This window comes from Pseudozyma hubeiensis (assembly GCF_000403515.1).
Source record: "Pseudozyma hubeiensis SY62 DNA, scaffold: PHS7, whole genome shotgun sequence".
In the NCBI taxonomy this organism is placed as follows: Eukaryota; Fungi; Basidiomycota; class Ustilaginomycetes; order Ustilaginales; family Ustilaginaceae; genus Pseudozyma; species Pseudozyma hubeiensis.
This window is the reverse complement of record NW_012133789.1, coordinates 94,602-109,800: the sequence shown is the minus strand read 5'-3', so window position 1 is coordinate 109,800 and position 15,199 is coordinate 94,602. Positions and strand designations below refer to the sequence as shown.

Here is a 15,199-nt window from a genome sequence, read left to right as displayed (position 1 = left end):
ACGCAACGTGGTACGAGCTATCACTAGGGTTGCAAGTTTTTTCCAGCTAAGGTCGACTTCAGAATGGACACGTTAGCAATCCTCCGAGCAGATGTTGCGAGCAACAGTCTGGTACTGTCGTCGGAGAACAAAGTCGTCAAAGCGCTTGGCTCTTGTCGGTGGAAGCTCAAGCGAAAGAGCTTGTCGGGGACGATGAATGGTGGGCTTGGCACCAGAAGTGCGTCGTTGTGTCCAAGCGAGGATGCAGTACCTCCGATGTGCCGATAAGATGGATGAGCAATGAGGTCGCAGCTCGAGCCGCAATGATTCCCAACGTGTGGCCGGATTGAACTTTGACAAGGTGCTGAGGGTCTCCAGTGAAACTGAATCGACTGCGACACCGTGAGTGTAGTTGGTGAGACGGTAGTCCGAAACGGAACGACGACAGTGGTGACGATGCTGCCGGTGGTGGTGACAATGAGAATGGTGCAGTGGTGATGGTGGTGGTGGTGAGGCGGTGATGATGATGACGGCGTAGCTGATCGTAAGCCACAGCGTTGCCCGGAATGGTGGCAGCTTGAGTTTGGCTGTGCTGCGCTCTGGAGTGTCACATTGGTGAGTGAGCAAACCTTGCGCAGCCTCTTCCCGCAACGCAGTATGCGCACCGCAAAGCTGAAGTCGCAGAATTGCGCTCTCCGCTGTCAGACGGCAGTACCAAAGCTTTTCAACAAGCCAGGACAAAATGTTGAAAGGGAATGCCCCCAAAGTGCGTATGCTTAGCGAATGGCGCTCTGGCAAGCAAGCGAGCTAGGCACATAAATCCGAGTACACCACGGCACGGAAAAAAAATGTAGGTGAGTGTAAGTTGCACGCGCGTGAGAGAGACGGCGGAAGAACCGATACGGAGGGACGCAGACGCTGCACCGGCGAGTGTTGGAGAGTCGGTAGACGAGGTAGAACTGGCGTGTGAACTTTGACGTGATTGCAGAGCCATCCCTTCTAGCAGACCGTCAAAGTGCGTTGCTCTTTCTCCCTTCTCTTCCTCGCCTGTGTTCTGGTCGCATCTTATTTTTCGGCCTGGTCGACCGACGGACGACGAGCCGGTCAGTTGATTCTTTGCTTAGCCTCCCGTCAGCAAGCATGCCGCGGAACGACCTGAAATTCGATTGTTGAAGGCTTCCCGAATGCGTTTTCATGACATCTTGCTCATCCTTGGTGTTCAACCCAATCCATTGCACTAGTCAGCAGCACACTTGTCACGATCTTCGGGAACGCATTCTTGGTTTGGTCCGGGCCCTTGAATGATCTCCATAAGCTCCACCAGACTGACTCAAAACATTCGAGAAAGTAACCCTGCTCATGGCAGAGGGTCCAAGCAACGGAAGAAGAGGCTAGCATTGCGTCAGCCAGACAAAGGTTGTGCGGGGCGCAAGGAGCGTCTCGAATTTATTTTATTTTTCACCTCTTTTTTCTTCTCAGGTCGTCCCAACGGAAATGTGAAAGCAGAAGTAGTTGAACTTTCACCATCCTCTGACAGGCTTTCACACTCTGTCTCTTCTTGACCCCTTTTGATCCCTTTGGCTTCGCGTCCCAAGTTCCAAGTGTGCAGGGTCAGTCTGACTCTGAAAATTGGATTTTGGACGCGGTGTGACAGCAGCTCTGTGTTTGTGGTCGCCAGTCCTTGGATTAAGCGACCGAAAAGGGTCCGTAGTTCGGTGCAAGCTGCCGACGCCGCGGCAGGTTATACAGGACCGTACAGCTATCATACAGCTATTCAAAACCACCCAGCCAACATCTCTTGTAACCTGATGAGAGCCGTCAGCGACATATGAATGCAGGTCGGCGCTGGTCTGCTTGTCTCTCATTTGAATCGGCTTTGATCGCCCTCGGAGAATTCTTGAGCGTTGTCGTGGATGTCGTCAGCAAACAAAAATATAGCCTGGCTTTTGATCCGGATGAACATCGAGACACGCAAATCTTTGCGACGAAGCACAACCGCGAGATCCACATCCCCTTCATCACCCTTTGATCGGCCACTTCGTGGACGCTTCATCACGAAGGATATGCCTCGTGATTGCCTAATGATAGGTTGCCACAGATCCCGACGGTCATGGCAGGAGCCGCTCGTTGACGTTTCCGTCGCCCAATTCACAGTGAAGCCTGGCAGTCGCAGCTCATCCGACAGATATCGGCAAGGTGTCGGAGGGTGCGCTCTTCGGTGGCAGCGTGTGAAAACAGCGCCTGGTAGCTGAGGAATCCTATCCTGTCTTTCGTCGATCGCGCCGGAGCATTGTTGTGCGGTTCTATGCATGGATCAGAGGGGCAAAGAATCTCCAAGGCTATCCAACCATGCCTCGCGCAACGTCGTCACCGCCCGTGTCGTAGTTGACTCGGTCTGTTTTCAATCTCGATCTTTGCCCGGGTGGTTGGGTCGCTCTTGCGTCAGCTTTCGTGCGACGATAAGCAGACCGTCGGACGCATCTGGACATCATCCTCATGATATAATATTATCATATACTGCCTGCATATCTGAGACCAAGCCTGGCCACCGTGTCTGTGCCTGCAGCGCGTGGCCCTCCTGTCGACGTCGCGTGAAAAACAATGTCACACGTCAAAATCGGGTCTTATCTTCTCGTCCCGATTCGATACCGATCTTGATCGCATCGCAACATGTGGCGTCCTCCTCGAGGACATCTTGGCAGCATCCAAGAGAAGGTTGTCATGGTACCAGGCTCGCATGACCGGTGACTTTGCATCCGACGCAACGTTTCTGCAACCCACCTTTCAGCGTCAGCTCAAGCTCGGAGACGTATTCTGACGCTTGAGAGTGCGACGGCAAGGAGTGTCATCGACTCGTTCATGCAACGAGGCGGTGCGGCCAAGTCTGACTTTCGGATGGATGTCACGGCCTTTGCTCCATAAGTGGCTGAAGTGTGGCAGGGAAACCCTAGGCGAGGTCGAGAGGATGGTTAGCGAAACGTCTTTTTCCCACGCTGGCTCACCGAGGCGACTTCGCTTAGAAGTCGACCACAACCTTTACCCCGCGTCGCTTCAGCCCAACAAATGCGCCCAGCGTCACGTTTACGCCACCGAGCCGTGAACACGAGCCAGCAGGATCGTCACGACAGCCTCTATGATGATCACTCGGCTTTCCACAGTGGAGCCCCGCACTCGCTCTCAAAGCTGGAGGACCGTGCCGAGAGTAACACGACAGGAAGCTCGACTAAGACGGAAGTGAGCTGCCCTACGTCAGGTTGTCATCTTCAAAGCTTGCCAAGGCTGTCCGACTGCTCACGACAAGCAAGCCCAGTGTCGACAGTGGGTCCGATTCAGATGGCTGCTCCCAATCGCATCTGTAATAGAACTAGGCCTCGTCGGTGCTAGCAACTCGGTGCTGTGCGTCTCGACTTGCTCGCTGGAGTGGCTGAACGAATTGAAGGAGAAGATGCAAATCGGTCGGCGTGGAAAATGTCCTCAAAAACAGCGGCAGTGAAAATCGAGCTCTAAAAAAAGGCCTTCAGAATCACGTGTGGGGGAGCCAAAACGCGTCTCCAGGTTTGAGCTGCGATAGCCAAATTCCCTTACCTTTTGGCGGAAAGCTGCAATCACCTGCCCGGCTTGCAGTCTTTGTTCTCGAGCCGGCTCAAGGACAGTTCTATATGGCTATCACGGGTCATGGCGAAACGGCAGCGATGGGGTACATCTCGTACAGGCAGCGGCACCGATGGGTCCAGTGCGAGTCGGAGTCGAGGACAAGCGCGGGAGCGGGAAAGCCGAGTCGGAAAGTTGAACAGCGCGGAAAACCTGGCCAAGGTGGTTGACGGCAATCAGCGCGAGATGCACCGACATTGCTCAGCAGCCTTGTTCCGGAAGAAAGTTCAAGGCGAAGACTCGGAGTCCATGATAAGCGATCAGGTTTGACCACGAACCAAGTGCTATGCCGGTGGGCAACTGCTCTGAAGAGGGTCGACAGTCGATTGAGCGTGCTGTACACTGCACACCCCGATCTGGTCGTCGTGAATTGCAGTACGTCGTAGCAGACTACGGAAGCGAGTTCAACAAACACCGACGAGCAGGCGAGAAATGCGTGCCTCCATTACCGTTGCCGACGAGCGATGGTCGAGTTAATGCAGCCTGCAGGGCAATAACAACAGCTTTCTCCGTCACGGTGACAACAGTGCTCTGGGAAGCTGGAGAAAGGCACATAGCTATGACGCGGACGATACTGCTGGCAACCGCAAGGATGCGTCTGAGTTGCAATAGGAGCTTGCAGTCGTCTTATGTGCAGCCATCAACTTACCGGCCTTCTTGTGGATTTCGGCGTTGCCGAGTCCTGTCTGGGAGCAAAGAACAACACAAGCCGGGAACGCGTCGCAATAATCACACAGCAGCCGAGACAAACACCAAAAACACTGACTGTGACTGTGATTCTGCGCAGACTGCCAGTACGTCGCGGATGTGGAGCAACACATCAGCCTGGGACAGACCACACACGACAACACAGAGCGTCAAAATCCATCGTCGGTCCGACCAGGCCAGCGGATCTCTCTGTATTCAACCCTCGGACTATCTGGTTCATGGCTGCATTCCCATTGTTTTCTCAGCACGGCTGAAGTAGCTTAGTGAACAAGCTAGCAGGTCGGTCACATGGACAAGCCCGCCCGCCGTGCAGTCAACAAACAAATTCTCCGTAGACAAGCACCAAGGATCGCCGCATCTCTCGGTCAGCATCAGAGTCTGCTCACCAGCTCCGTTCGTCGGAAGGGATAGCTCATTCTGCTTGCCCGACACAGTCTGCTGCATCGAAGTCTCGTCCGGAGTGCAGCATCCGGCATCGCCTGTCGTCGATGCATTGCTCGACCAACTACCTTCCCGAGTCTCTCAAACATCGGTCGGCTGGATTCATCGCTTGACTTACCTCTCCAGCCGAAAGCGCCATCACCCTTTCATGCCACTTTCTAATTGCCATCACAATCGCGCGCTACCGACGCCACTTCCATAACATCCGCCAACCTAGTCACGCCACGGTCGGATCGTTCCGCAGAGGCCTATCAATCGCGTCGGCGTCTCCGTTTCCTTCCACCCTTCACTTCTGCGTATCCTTTGCTGTGTGATCACTCGATCGACGCTCTGCGCCGTCGCATCGTATTCGGAGCTCACACAACGTGCTTTTCTGCCTCGACAACAATCACAACGCCAAGTCATCTCTCCGCGACTTGCGAGCTGCTCCTCTTTCTAGCCTCAGCTCGTTCGGCAACCTCTCTTCCCACTCACACCCATTCGCTCAGCATTCACCAATGTCGTCAGACCTGGTCAATGTCTAGGCTGCAACCAACTCCAAGCGGCCTTCCGACCTCTTCACAATGACGGCCGACTCGCCGTCATCATGGCAAGACCGACATGACACGATACGCCATGTGCTACAGTCCAGAAGGGTCAGGGCCGCACTTCGCGATTTTCACATCAGTCACACCGGCGTTGGTAGCGCTAGTTCGTCATCTCTCGCAACCCTTCAAGATGCAGATGACGGCACCAGTCATGGCGAGATCAACCCGCAAACGCTCGGTAGACTGCTCGACATTGGCTTGATCGTAGCATGGAGCGCCGACGGCCTGCCCTCCACCAAGGATCCCAACCCATTCAGAGCGGCAGCGACTCCGTCCCTACACAGTCTGCGCCAAGCCAGCTTGCAAGTCCAAGATTTCAAGACCATCAAGGTGCTCCAGAAGAGTGCGGGCAGTCTCGTCGAAGTGGTCAAAAATCGCCTCGATGGGCGCGTCTACGTTCTCAAGTCGCTCGTCAAGGGGTTTGCCCGACGAAATGCTGCCATCCAAACTCCCATAAACGAGACCAAACTGCTTCAGCGCCAACCTGCCGATGACAATCCATCCAACGACGATCGAGCGCGTCTCCTCACGCCGCAGCTGCTTGCCTCTTTCCAAACCCAAAACTCGGTTCACGTGCTCATGGAGTACGTTCCCAGCGGCGACTTTAGCGAGCTCCTCATGGCTGCGAGCAACTGCGGCGCCGAGTATCCTGGACGTGCGCCGACAGGACTCCTCACGGAAGATTGGATCTTGCGCTACAGTGTCGACATGGTCCAGGCCATCGCCTGGGTGCACGCACAGGGCTTTGCTCACAGAGATATCAAGCCAGGCAACTTCCTCTTGGATCAGAGCGGTCACCTCAAGCTCTGCGACTTTTCCAGCGCAGCGCCCTTCAGCAAATTTCAAATCCAGCCAACATCGGCCAGACAGAGCCACACGAGACGCCCCTCGTCATCGACGGAGCGCAAGGTGTGGGCCTTCTATTGCTCTCAGCCCACGGGCACCTGCGACTATCTCTCCCCCGAAGTGCTCGAGGCAGAGGAGAACCGAGTGCTTGAGCGACAGCAGCAATTGGAAATGTCGAGCCTCGATGACATGCTCGGGCTGAAGCGCGCAAGCTCGACATCCGGCTCCAAGAACGCAACTGCTGGTCCGGAAAAGGTGGCGGGCGCGTATGGCCCAGAGGTCGACTGGTGGAGCTTCGGAGTCATGATCTACGAGATGCGATTCGGTGTCCTTCCCTTCTTTGCAAGCAGGATGGAGGAGACCTACGAAAAGATCAAAGATCACGCATCTTCCCTCGTCTTCGATCGTTCGATCGAATGTTCGACGCCACTTAGCAGCTTGATTCGCTGCCTTTTGACTTCAGCGGATCGCCGCCTCGGTCGAGCTTCCTCTGTGCAAGTCCAGCAGCATGCCTTCTACCGCATTTCCAGCATCGATTGGTCCAAACAATGGCCACTGCCACCTCCCTTTACACCGAATGCCGAGGTCGTCAATCTCTCCTCTGCGCACGCCGCAACGGCAGGAGAAGACCGCCTGCAAGGGCTCCCGACCAATCCCATCGCAGCTCGTCTACAGGAGAACTCCTTCTCCGTCGTGTCGAGCTTGCCATCCTTTTCCGCGCTGTACGACGGCGACCCAGACGATTTTCCAGCCTTCACCGACTCGCGAGAGCTCGAATCAGAGTCCATGCGCCAGCAGCAAGACTGGTGGGAAGGCGAAAGAGCACCAACTGACAACTCGGCGCACGATGCAGCCAACGACAGCGCTGCTGTGCTGCCAGCGTCAACATCAATGGCGGATGCGGGGCCATCGGGCATGTCAAGATCCTCCTCGTCTCCCGCCGTGGTCTTGAGCACATCTTCGCAATCCCTGACCCTGCGAGACACAAGCTCCTACATGATTGGCGCCAACTCGCCACATGTGTCTCGTTCCGCACCGCGATGGTCAGACTGCGACGTCACATTTGTTGGCTTCAGCTATCTGCCACAACGAGATGCCTTTACCTCTGCAGCAGCGCAAGGAGCCGTCTTGTCGGGTGAGATGTCCACCGCCGTCAGCATGGACGATCTGGCAAACACGTCGGGAGCATCTCCAAGCGGCTGGCCTGCAAGCACCCCAGTTGCATCTACTCCCTTTCACAGGGCTGGTGGACAATCCTCGCAGTCGCTCTCAATGCTACCGACCCCTCCATCGTTCGCACCGAGTCCGGCTGGGCCCGAAGCCGCCGTGTTGGATCCGCAGGACGCCACTTCGAGTCAACACGCGAGTGCTCATCCTATCAGACCATCTGCGATGCCTTTCTCTCAGCCGCACAGCTTCGTGACACCAGCTCGTAAGCCGTCGTATATGGCCATGCATGAACGTTTCCGCCAGCTGCAAGGACAGGAAGCGCCTATCCCCGAAGACGCTCTGGCCAACTACACACCAGCCGTACCACCATCGCCCTATCCGTTCCCCATGGCCTCGGCCGCTCGCACCTCGAAGCTCACCGGAGGCAACAAGCCACTGCTGTATCGACGCGATCTGGATCGAGCAAGGTCTGCAACACCAGGCGGTGGAAGCGTTGGATCCGACAGTCGTCAGTCAGGAGGCAGCAATGCCGTTCGAGAAATGTCGGAGCGAGAAGCTTGGGACGAAATGATGGCCGCCGTCCAAAAAAGCGTCCGAAAAAAGCAGCCTGTAGTACCGGTGCCGGCGACGCCACACGTCCGGTCAGCTGCACGGGGAGGTGGCTTGCCTCGCTCGTCTACAGACCCACAACTATCGGCTGCAAAGCCGACCGCGACACAGCCTCCAACACGCACGCAGCTGCAAGGTCCACCACAGACGTCCGAGCATCAACCGCGGTCAATCAGGAGAGCCTTGCAACCCTTGGCGGCTCCACAACAGGCGACTGGATCAGACGACCAAGGGGATCATCTTCGAGACGGCAAAGCAGTGCCAATAGCGCAGCCAGCTGCATCGATTCGGCAACGCAACTCGAGAGCCAATCTGATCGCCCCGCGAGCTACTTTCAAAATCATTCCACCGGAGTCTCCACAGAGCTCACCGCCTCAACTTCTTTTGCACGAGTCGCCTCGGCAGAGCCATCTTGCACTCGACATTGACATGTACGATTCGGATGCATCGGACGACTCGGTCACCGGCAGACGCCATTTGCGACACAAAAAAAGCGCCCGACAGCTCCTCATCCGCGCTCAAGAGCGCGGCACGCCTACCAAGCCGAAGCGTGCACAAAGTCCGCCGCTGACCGACGCCTTTGCATCAGCGCCATCCGTGGCAGCAGTTCTGGAAGCGGCGGGCGCTCGCAGCTCGCCGCCCATCTTTCTGAGCGACCAATCTGCTCGGTCTGGCCATTCCTCCCGCGACGTTTCTTACGAACACAGCATTGAGTTCGCTTCCGGTCCGGTTCGGACACGGACCGGCTCGTTGCAAAAGTCCGGCAAGGTGTCTCCTGATAATAGCGGCGAAGTTCTGTCGACGAGCCTAGGTAAGACCATGGTGACTTTTGCGCCCATGGCGTATGTCCCCGTGTTAGGAGCAATGCCGCCTTTGCGAGACGGCACTGCCAGCTCGGATGGTCACGGCGACATTCTTGGGTCTTCGCGCGACTCGAATCGCTCGACTAGGACGATTCGTCGCAAAGACAGCGGCGAGATGCTTTCGCAGTACCGCAAGGCGAAAGGCATGGGACGAGCCACCAGTATGCTCTCGCTCAGCGACCGTGCCAAGGCCGATGCAGAAGCTGCAGCGACTGCGCGACCGGGTACTGCCGTTTCATCGTCACCGCCATTGAGCGGCAGGGGCGAGGAGGACGACTTCATTCTGGGCCATGTCGAGAGCCGCATGCACTTGATGGCTCCCGGTGGCAGCTTACCTGCCCGCACCATTCGTCGCTTTTCGAGCGTGCTGTCACTCAAAGAACGAGAGAAGGTGAGCATCGAACGACCTTCAAGTCAAGACGGTGCTGCCAAGTCAAGTCGCGGATTCGGACGGTTCCGCAGCCGCATTACCTCGTCGACATTGTGCGAAGAGCCGAACGAGGAGGTCGGCGGCCAAGGGGACGGGGGAGCAACGACGGACAAAGTTGCAGGAGGGAAGGGTGTCGGTGTAGTCGCGGACGGGCAGCAGGGCAATCTTGCATCGACGAGGCTCGGACGAAAATTCGGGGACACGTTGCCGAGGTCGTTTGCGTTGAGGACGGCTTCGTCAACGACGGCGCTCGGCGGTCGCAAGAGCGTCCTGCCTCCCACGGTCGAGGCAGTGGGAGCGCAAGAAGTCGATTCGCCCGCAAGCAAAGCCGACGTCAGCCTGATGACGGGTCTGAACCACAGGCATACCGCGCTGCAGGGGTCGTTGCTCGGATTGGAGCAGCGTCTGGCTCGGCTCAAGGCTCGACTCGAAGAATAGGCGATCGTCGTTCTCGTACACTTTCAGCATTGATCCACGCACTTTCGTGGATTCGGCATTGCATTTTCATTCTCGTTCTTACGCATTTTCAATACGATCTTCAATCTTAAAGCATTTCACCACATCGCACAAGCTCAACGGTCTGCTGAGTCGTGCTTCACACGTGGAGCAACGCGGCGGAGAGCTGTTGCATGACATTGCGAAAGCGGAGAGACCAAAAGGATGTTCTCAGTCGTACAGGATATCGATGAGTACAGCCTGTGAAGTGAGGTGCGCTCTGCACTGTGGTTCGAGCAAGATGGTCTGGGTTTGATCGACCAAGATGGCCGGACCGTTGATGGTGGTACCCTTTTCGAGCCTGTCCAACTTGATGATGGGGGTGTCGAGTCTTCCTTCTTGGTCGAAGTAGACTTTTCTCACCGCCAGAGGATCCACTTTGTGCGCTGCATCAGTGTTGGCGGCTTTTTTGTCGGTGAAGAGTTGACGGTATTCTTCGAGTACGGTTTGACCCAATGAGTCGAAGCTTTTGCCGATGCCTTTGACTCTGATATCGTCGACGATGATGTTTTTGTCTTCGAGGACGAAACCGAATTCCTGCTTGTACTTGTCGATAAAGACTCGTTCAAAGTCCCAACCACCGTTTTCGGGTTGCAAGGTCATCAACGCTGTATCCGTTCCCTCGTATCGCAGATTCAACAGTGTCTGCAGTTGGATCCTATCGCCTTTGAAACCTTGTGCTTCCAGTTCCTTGCTCACTTTGGATCGCAACTCGTCCACGCGCTTGGAGATCCTCTTCTGCGAACCGGAACCTTCTCCCTCCCACGTCTCGGAACACGGCTCTTGCTCTTCAAACACCCTATCCGCCAACGCCATACCGTAGGCACTCAGAATGCTCGAATACTTGTGGACTATCACCGTCTTGATCCCCAACGACCTGGCCAGGGAACAAGCGTGCTGTCCACCTGCACCTCCGAAACTCGCCAGGATGTGCTTGGATGCACTGTACCCTCGAGCCTCCGTGAGCGCTCGGATGGGTCGACACATGATCTCGTTCGCAACTCGGATGAACCCTTGCGCCACTTGGTCGACGGACAACTTGCGTTCCGAACTGGAATTGATCTCCTCGGTAAGCTCTTCGAACGCTCGTTGGGAAGCCTCCTCGTCCAAACCTTGATTTTCGTCCGGACCAAAGATCTTTGGGAACATCTCGACCGCCAACCTACCCGTGACGAGATTCGCATCGGTAATCGCCAACGGTCCACCCTTACGATAGCACGTAGGTCCCGGATGCGCGGATGCCGATTCAGGCCCCACGGTAAACAACCCATTCCTGAAGAACAGCCGCGAACTACCACCGCTAGCAACCGTGTTGACATCAAGCTGCGGGCTTTGGATCGTAATACCATCCAGTGTCGTTTCGAACACCTGTTCATACTGTCCGTCGTACCGAGAAACGTCGGTCGACGTACCGCCCATATCGAAACCGATGATGGGTCGTTTGTCCTCCTTGTCGTAACTCGTCAATGCCATACCGACAACACCTCCCGCTGGACCGGAGATGATGGATTTGAGCCCGGAAAAGTGGTCTACGGACGTCAAGCCACCGTCGGACATCATGAACTCGACTTTGGTTCCCGCTTCACCGCTCCTCAGCGAGTCCTCGAAGCCGGAGAAGAAGCCGTCGATGTAAGCTTGCAGCACAGGCGTGAGATAGGCGTCGGCGGTGGAGGATGTTGCACGAGGGACCATCTTGATCATGGGCATCAATTGGCTCGAACAGCTGACGGTGTCGAAGCCGACGTCGAGCGCGATCTTCTTGATGATCTGTTCGTGGAGAGGGTAGGTGTAGCTGTGCATGAGAACGACGGCGAGAGATCGATAGCCATGTTCATGGTAGAGGGCGTGAAGCTGTTTCCTTATAAGCTCCTGGTCCGGCTTTTTGAGGATGGCGACTGCCTCGCCGGAGATGCCTCGCACGATCTCTGGTGGACCAGTGGGCTTTCCTTGGGCATCGTAGGCATTTGGTGGCTGATCAGTCCCTTTGTATGGCTCGTTGATCTTGGTGATATAGTCACCCTCTTGCTTCGAGTCAAGATCGAATTGGACCGCGTTCTCCCTAGCACGTGGATCCGAGGTGTACCCTACCAACGTCACCCGCTCATCGACCTCCAGCACGCCTTCATACAGCACCTCTGGCTTCTTGATGGCGAGGTCAAAGATACTCGGTCTGCTCTGATTGCCGATCTGCACCAAATCTTTGAATCCCTTTGTGATGACGAGTGCATGCCGTTCGCCCTTGCGTTCGAGAAGTGCGTTGGTAGCTACGGTGGTGGAGAGACGGATGTAGTCGATGTTGGAGGTGTCGATCTTTTGACCTCGCGGAATGTCGGTCTTGTAGGCCTGTTCGAGGATGCGGCGAACACCTTCTGTGGGAGCGTCTTTGTAGTTGGCCGGGTCGTGGGAGAGAAGCTTGATGACAATGTCGGTAGGTTCTTGGTCAGGGGAGCTGGGTGGAATGCGCCCGAGGCAATCTGTGAATGTACCGCCTCGGTCAATGGCAATCTGAATGCGGTTGCCGTCTGACATGGTGTTTGCACTGTGCACAGGATACGATGGTGATGGTGAAGGAGAAGAAGAATGCACGAGCCTCCACCGGAGTTGGTTGCTGATTCAAGAAGTCCGTTCAAATCGCCGGTGCTGGTCTTTTGCTTTAAATGTGCGATCGACCAAGCTTCCAACAAATTCCGCAGAAAAAAGAGCAGATCGAATCCGCACGGTTGGAAGGAGAGCGAGCAACACTGGGCTCGGCTGGGCTGGCTGCGCACGGTCGGCTGAAAGTGCTTTGAGTGGTTGAGTGCTTGCGGAAGTGTGTGCGTTGAAGTGTTGATCTCGCTCCTTCTCTTCTTCTTCTTCTCCTCATCCCTTCCCTAAAGAGTCGCAATCGAGAGCCAATCGTGCTCATACAATCACAATGATCCGTGGGCTACAGGCTTATCTCCACGATCGAGGTCTTACACAGACTGCACCGCTTTCTGCGCTCAAGGACACCCGTCTCGGCATCGATCTATCCTACTATCTCAAGCAGCTCCTCTCATCTCCATCCACATCGGAGCCCCTCGTTGCTGCACTTGGAGGCGCTCCCATCGCCCTCATTTCTCACATCGAAACCGACCTTCGCGCGCTCGAAAAGGCCCGCATCAAGCCAGTCTTTATTCTCAACGGTATCCAGCCCAACAAGCGCATCCGCCCCTTCTCATACGAAGATCCTCGCGTCAAGCAGAGACATCGCGCGTGGGAGGCCTACGAGAACGGTCAAGTTGACGTTACACACTCTCTCCTCTCCGCCAGCAGCTCTCTGCATCACCCGGACCTCTACCGCGCCATCCTTCGTGCTTTCCGTCACAGAAATGTCGAGTTCCTCGTCGCTCCCTACCTCGCAACAGCCCAGCTCGTCTCATTGGAACGACACTCCAAATCCTACGTACACGCCATCTACGGTCCCACAGAAGTCCTGCTGTTTGATCGCGTAGAACGTCTCATCACCACTCTCAATCTCTCCGATTCCACTTTCCAGTTCGTCAACAAGCACTCCATCCTCAACGAGCTCAGGTGCAACGAGGAGCAATTCCTCGACGTCGGTCTGCTTGCCGGAAGCGATCTCTGCGCCACCTTCCCCGCCCTTCAAGATTCCAGTCTGGGCGCTACACCACCGCACGCAGGCGCACCACCAAATCTGCGCCAGATCAACGACCTCGTTAAGCATTACAAGGGCGGCTATCCGCTCGTCGCTGCTTTCGAGGCCCACCCTATCGTATCCAAGATCAACTACGTGGATCAGTTTTGCAGATCCAGGACCATCGTCAAATTCTGCCTCGTACTTTCAGCAGAGGAGGGTCGCGTTCTGCCACTGCCGCTCGCAACGCCGCCTCCACCCATCTCGATCGGCTCTGCTCCCCCTCACATCGCTCCCAACGGAGCCGGTCCTGCCGCAGGCGGCGCTTCCATCGGCTCGTCCACCGGCGCAACGCCCATTCTCACTGCTGCCGACGTCCCGCTCGACATACACGACGTCTTCTCTCATCGCCTCCCCGATGAGGTTTTCCTTCACCTGTCCAGAGGCCTTGTCGGTCCTCAGGTGCTGTCGAGCTTGACCTCTGGGCACGTCATCGAAGCACCTCCTCTCGACAACGGCGAGAGCGAAGACTACCGACGCTACGTCCGCGAGACGCTCACAGAGACGCCGCAGTCCCCCCGTTGCGTTTCGGTCGCTCTCGCTGCTGCCGTCCTCAACGGTTTCTGGTCGTCCCGCAAGATCACCGGCATCTACTATTTCGCACCTTCTGCCGACCACCCGATCCCACACGATTCGGCGGCGACGCTACAGCTCATCAACCGCGTCAACCAGTGGAACGTCTCCAACCGCTTCATCGAGGAAGAGCTTCGACGTCAGAACTCCTCCACCATCGACATCGCACTCTGTCTCGGCGCCACCACCTCGGATCAGCTTGCCAGCAGGACAAAGACGCCTCGCGTCAAACTGCCAGACGGCTCCACCTCGGCGCTGGAGAGAAAAGACGAGATCGTAGCCAACACCATCTGGCGAATGCTCGAGCTTCGAGGGTTCCTCAACCATGCGCACCTCCACACACCGTACGCACGTGCGCTGTATCTGGCGCTGAAGAAGTCCAAGCTGAACGACAAGCTGCAGGAACCGCTGTTCTTGGCGCTCGAGCTGCTGCGCGGTGGAGCGTTGCACGCCAACTACTTCGGCGGGCGGAGCTATTCCGGCGGACCGTCGTATGGGGATGAGACGGAGAAGAGGCATATGCTGCTGGTAATGAGGACGGTGTCGTTGCTGCAGATGACGTACAAGCCGTCGGCGTGGTCGGCGCCGTTGAGTCGCGAGCTGTTGGTTTTCAACTCGTTCGTAAAGAGCACAAGTCGGGCGATGAGGAACCTCGTCGAGATGATCAGTCTCTCGCTGCTGCTGAGGGGGGATGCGAGGAGGAATCGCGATGACTTTATCGACATTTCCCTGTCACTTCCATTCCAAACGGATGTGAATACGGGGATGGGAATTCTGGTCAAGTGCTATTTGGACGGACTGTTGACGTACAGAGGTGGACCGGTGTTGGAGCACCAGGTGGATGATGCGGAGGTGGTCGAGGCCAAGCAGGGCGTGTTGGGTGCGCTGGATGATACGTTCTCGAACGTGAGGGACATCAAGCAGGAGTTGGGAAGGAGCTTCAGGTTTTGGGACGCCGTGTTGGTGGCGGTCGAGACGCTGGATGGTGAGAATGCGATCAGTAAGGAGGTGGTGACGCAGTTTAGGGATGCCGACAGGTGGTTGAGGCCGTTGGCGAAGCTACCGGGTGTGATGTGAAGATTCATAAAATACGATGGTCCTCTGCGAGGAAAAAGTCTTGAACCTGCAGCTTGACGAGGAGAACAATGGGATGTGCGGGCTGCTTGCATAT

The 15,199-nt window shown here is 56.3% G+C and overlaps 4 protein-coding genes across 4 annotated transcripts; 2 read left to right on the top strand and 2 right to left on the bottom strand.

Annotated features, from left to right (window-relative positions):
• Positions 1-72: 72 nt before the first annotated feature.
• On the bottom strand, positions 73-4,868 carry PHSY_000459 (hypothetical protein; the record flags this gene model as incomplete). Its single annotated transcript, XM_012331097.1, has 4 exons — positions 73-677; positions 4,080-4,169; positions 4,280-4,316; positions 4,725-4,868. The coding sequence occupies 4 exons, from the start codon at positions 4,866-4,868 to the stop codon at positions 73-75; spliced, it is 876 nt and encodes a 291-aa protein (XP_012186487.1).
• Positions 4,869-5,342: 474 nt separating this feature from the next.
• PHSY_000458 (hypothetical protein) lies at positions 5,343-9,722 on the top strand (the record flags this gene model as incomplete). Its single annotated transcript, XM_012331096.1, has 1 exon — positions 5,343-9,722. One exon carries the CDS (start codon positions 5,343-5,345, stop codon positions 9,720-9,722), a length of 4,380 nt encoding a protein of 1,459 aa, XP_012186486.1.
• A 228-nt stretch (positions 9,723-9,950) lies between these two features.
• On the bottom strand, positions 9,951-12,308 carry PHSY_000457 (hypothetical protein; the record flags this gene model as incomplete). The annotated part of the gene is made up of 1 exon (XM_012331095.1): positions 9,951-12,308. One exon carries the CDS (start codon positions 12,306-12,308, stop codon positions 9,951-9,953), a length of 2,358 nt encoding a protein of 785 aa, XP_012186485.1.
• A 385-nt stretch (positions 12,309-12,693) lies between these two features.
• On the top strand, positions 12,694-15,105 carry PHSY_000456 (retroviral protease-like protein; the record flags this gene model as incomplete). The annotated part of the gene is made up of 1 exon (XM_012331094.1): positions 12,694-15,105. One exon carries the CDS (start codon positions 12,694-12,696, stop codon positions 15,103-15,105), a length of 2,412 nt encoding a protein of 803 aa, XP_012186484.1.
• Between the last annotated feature and the right edge of the window lie 94 nt (positions 15,106-15,199).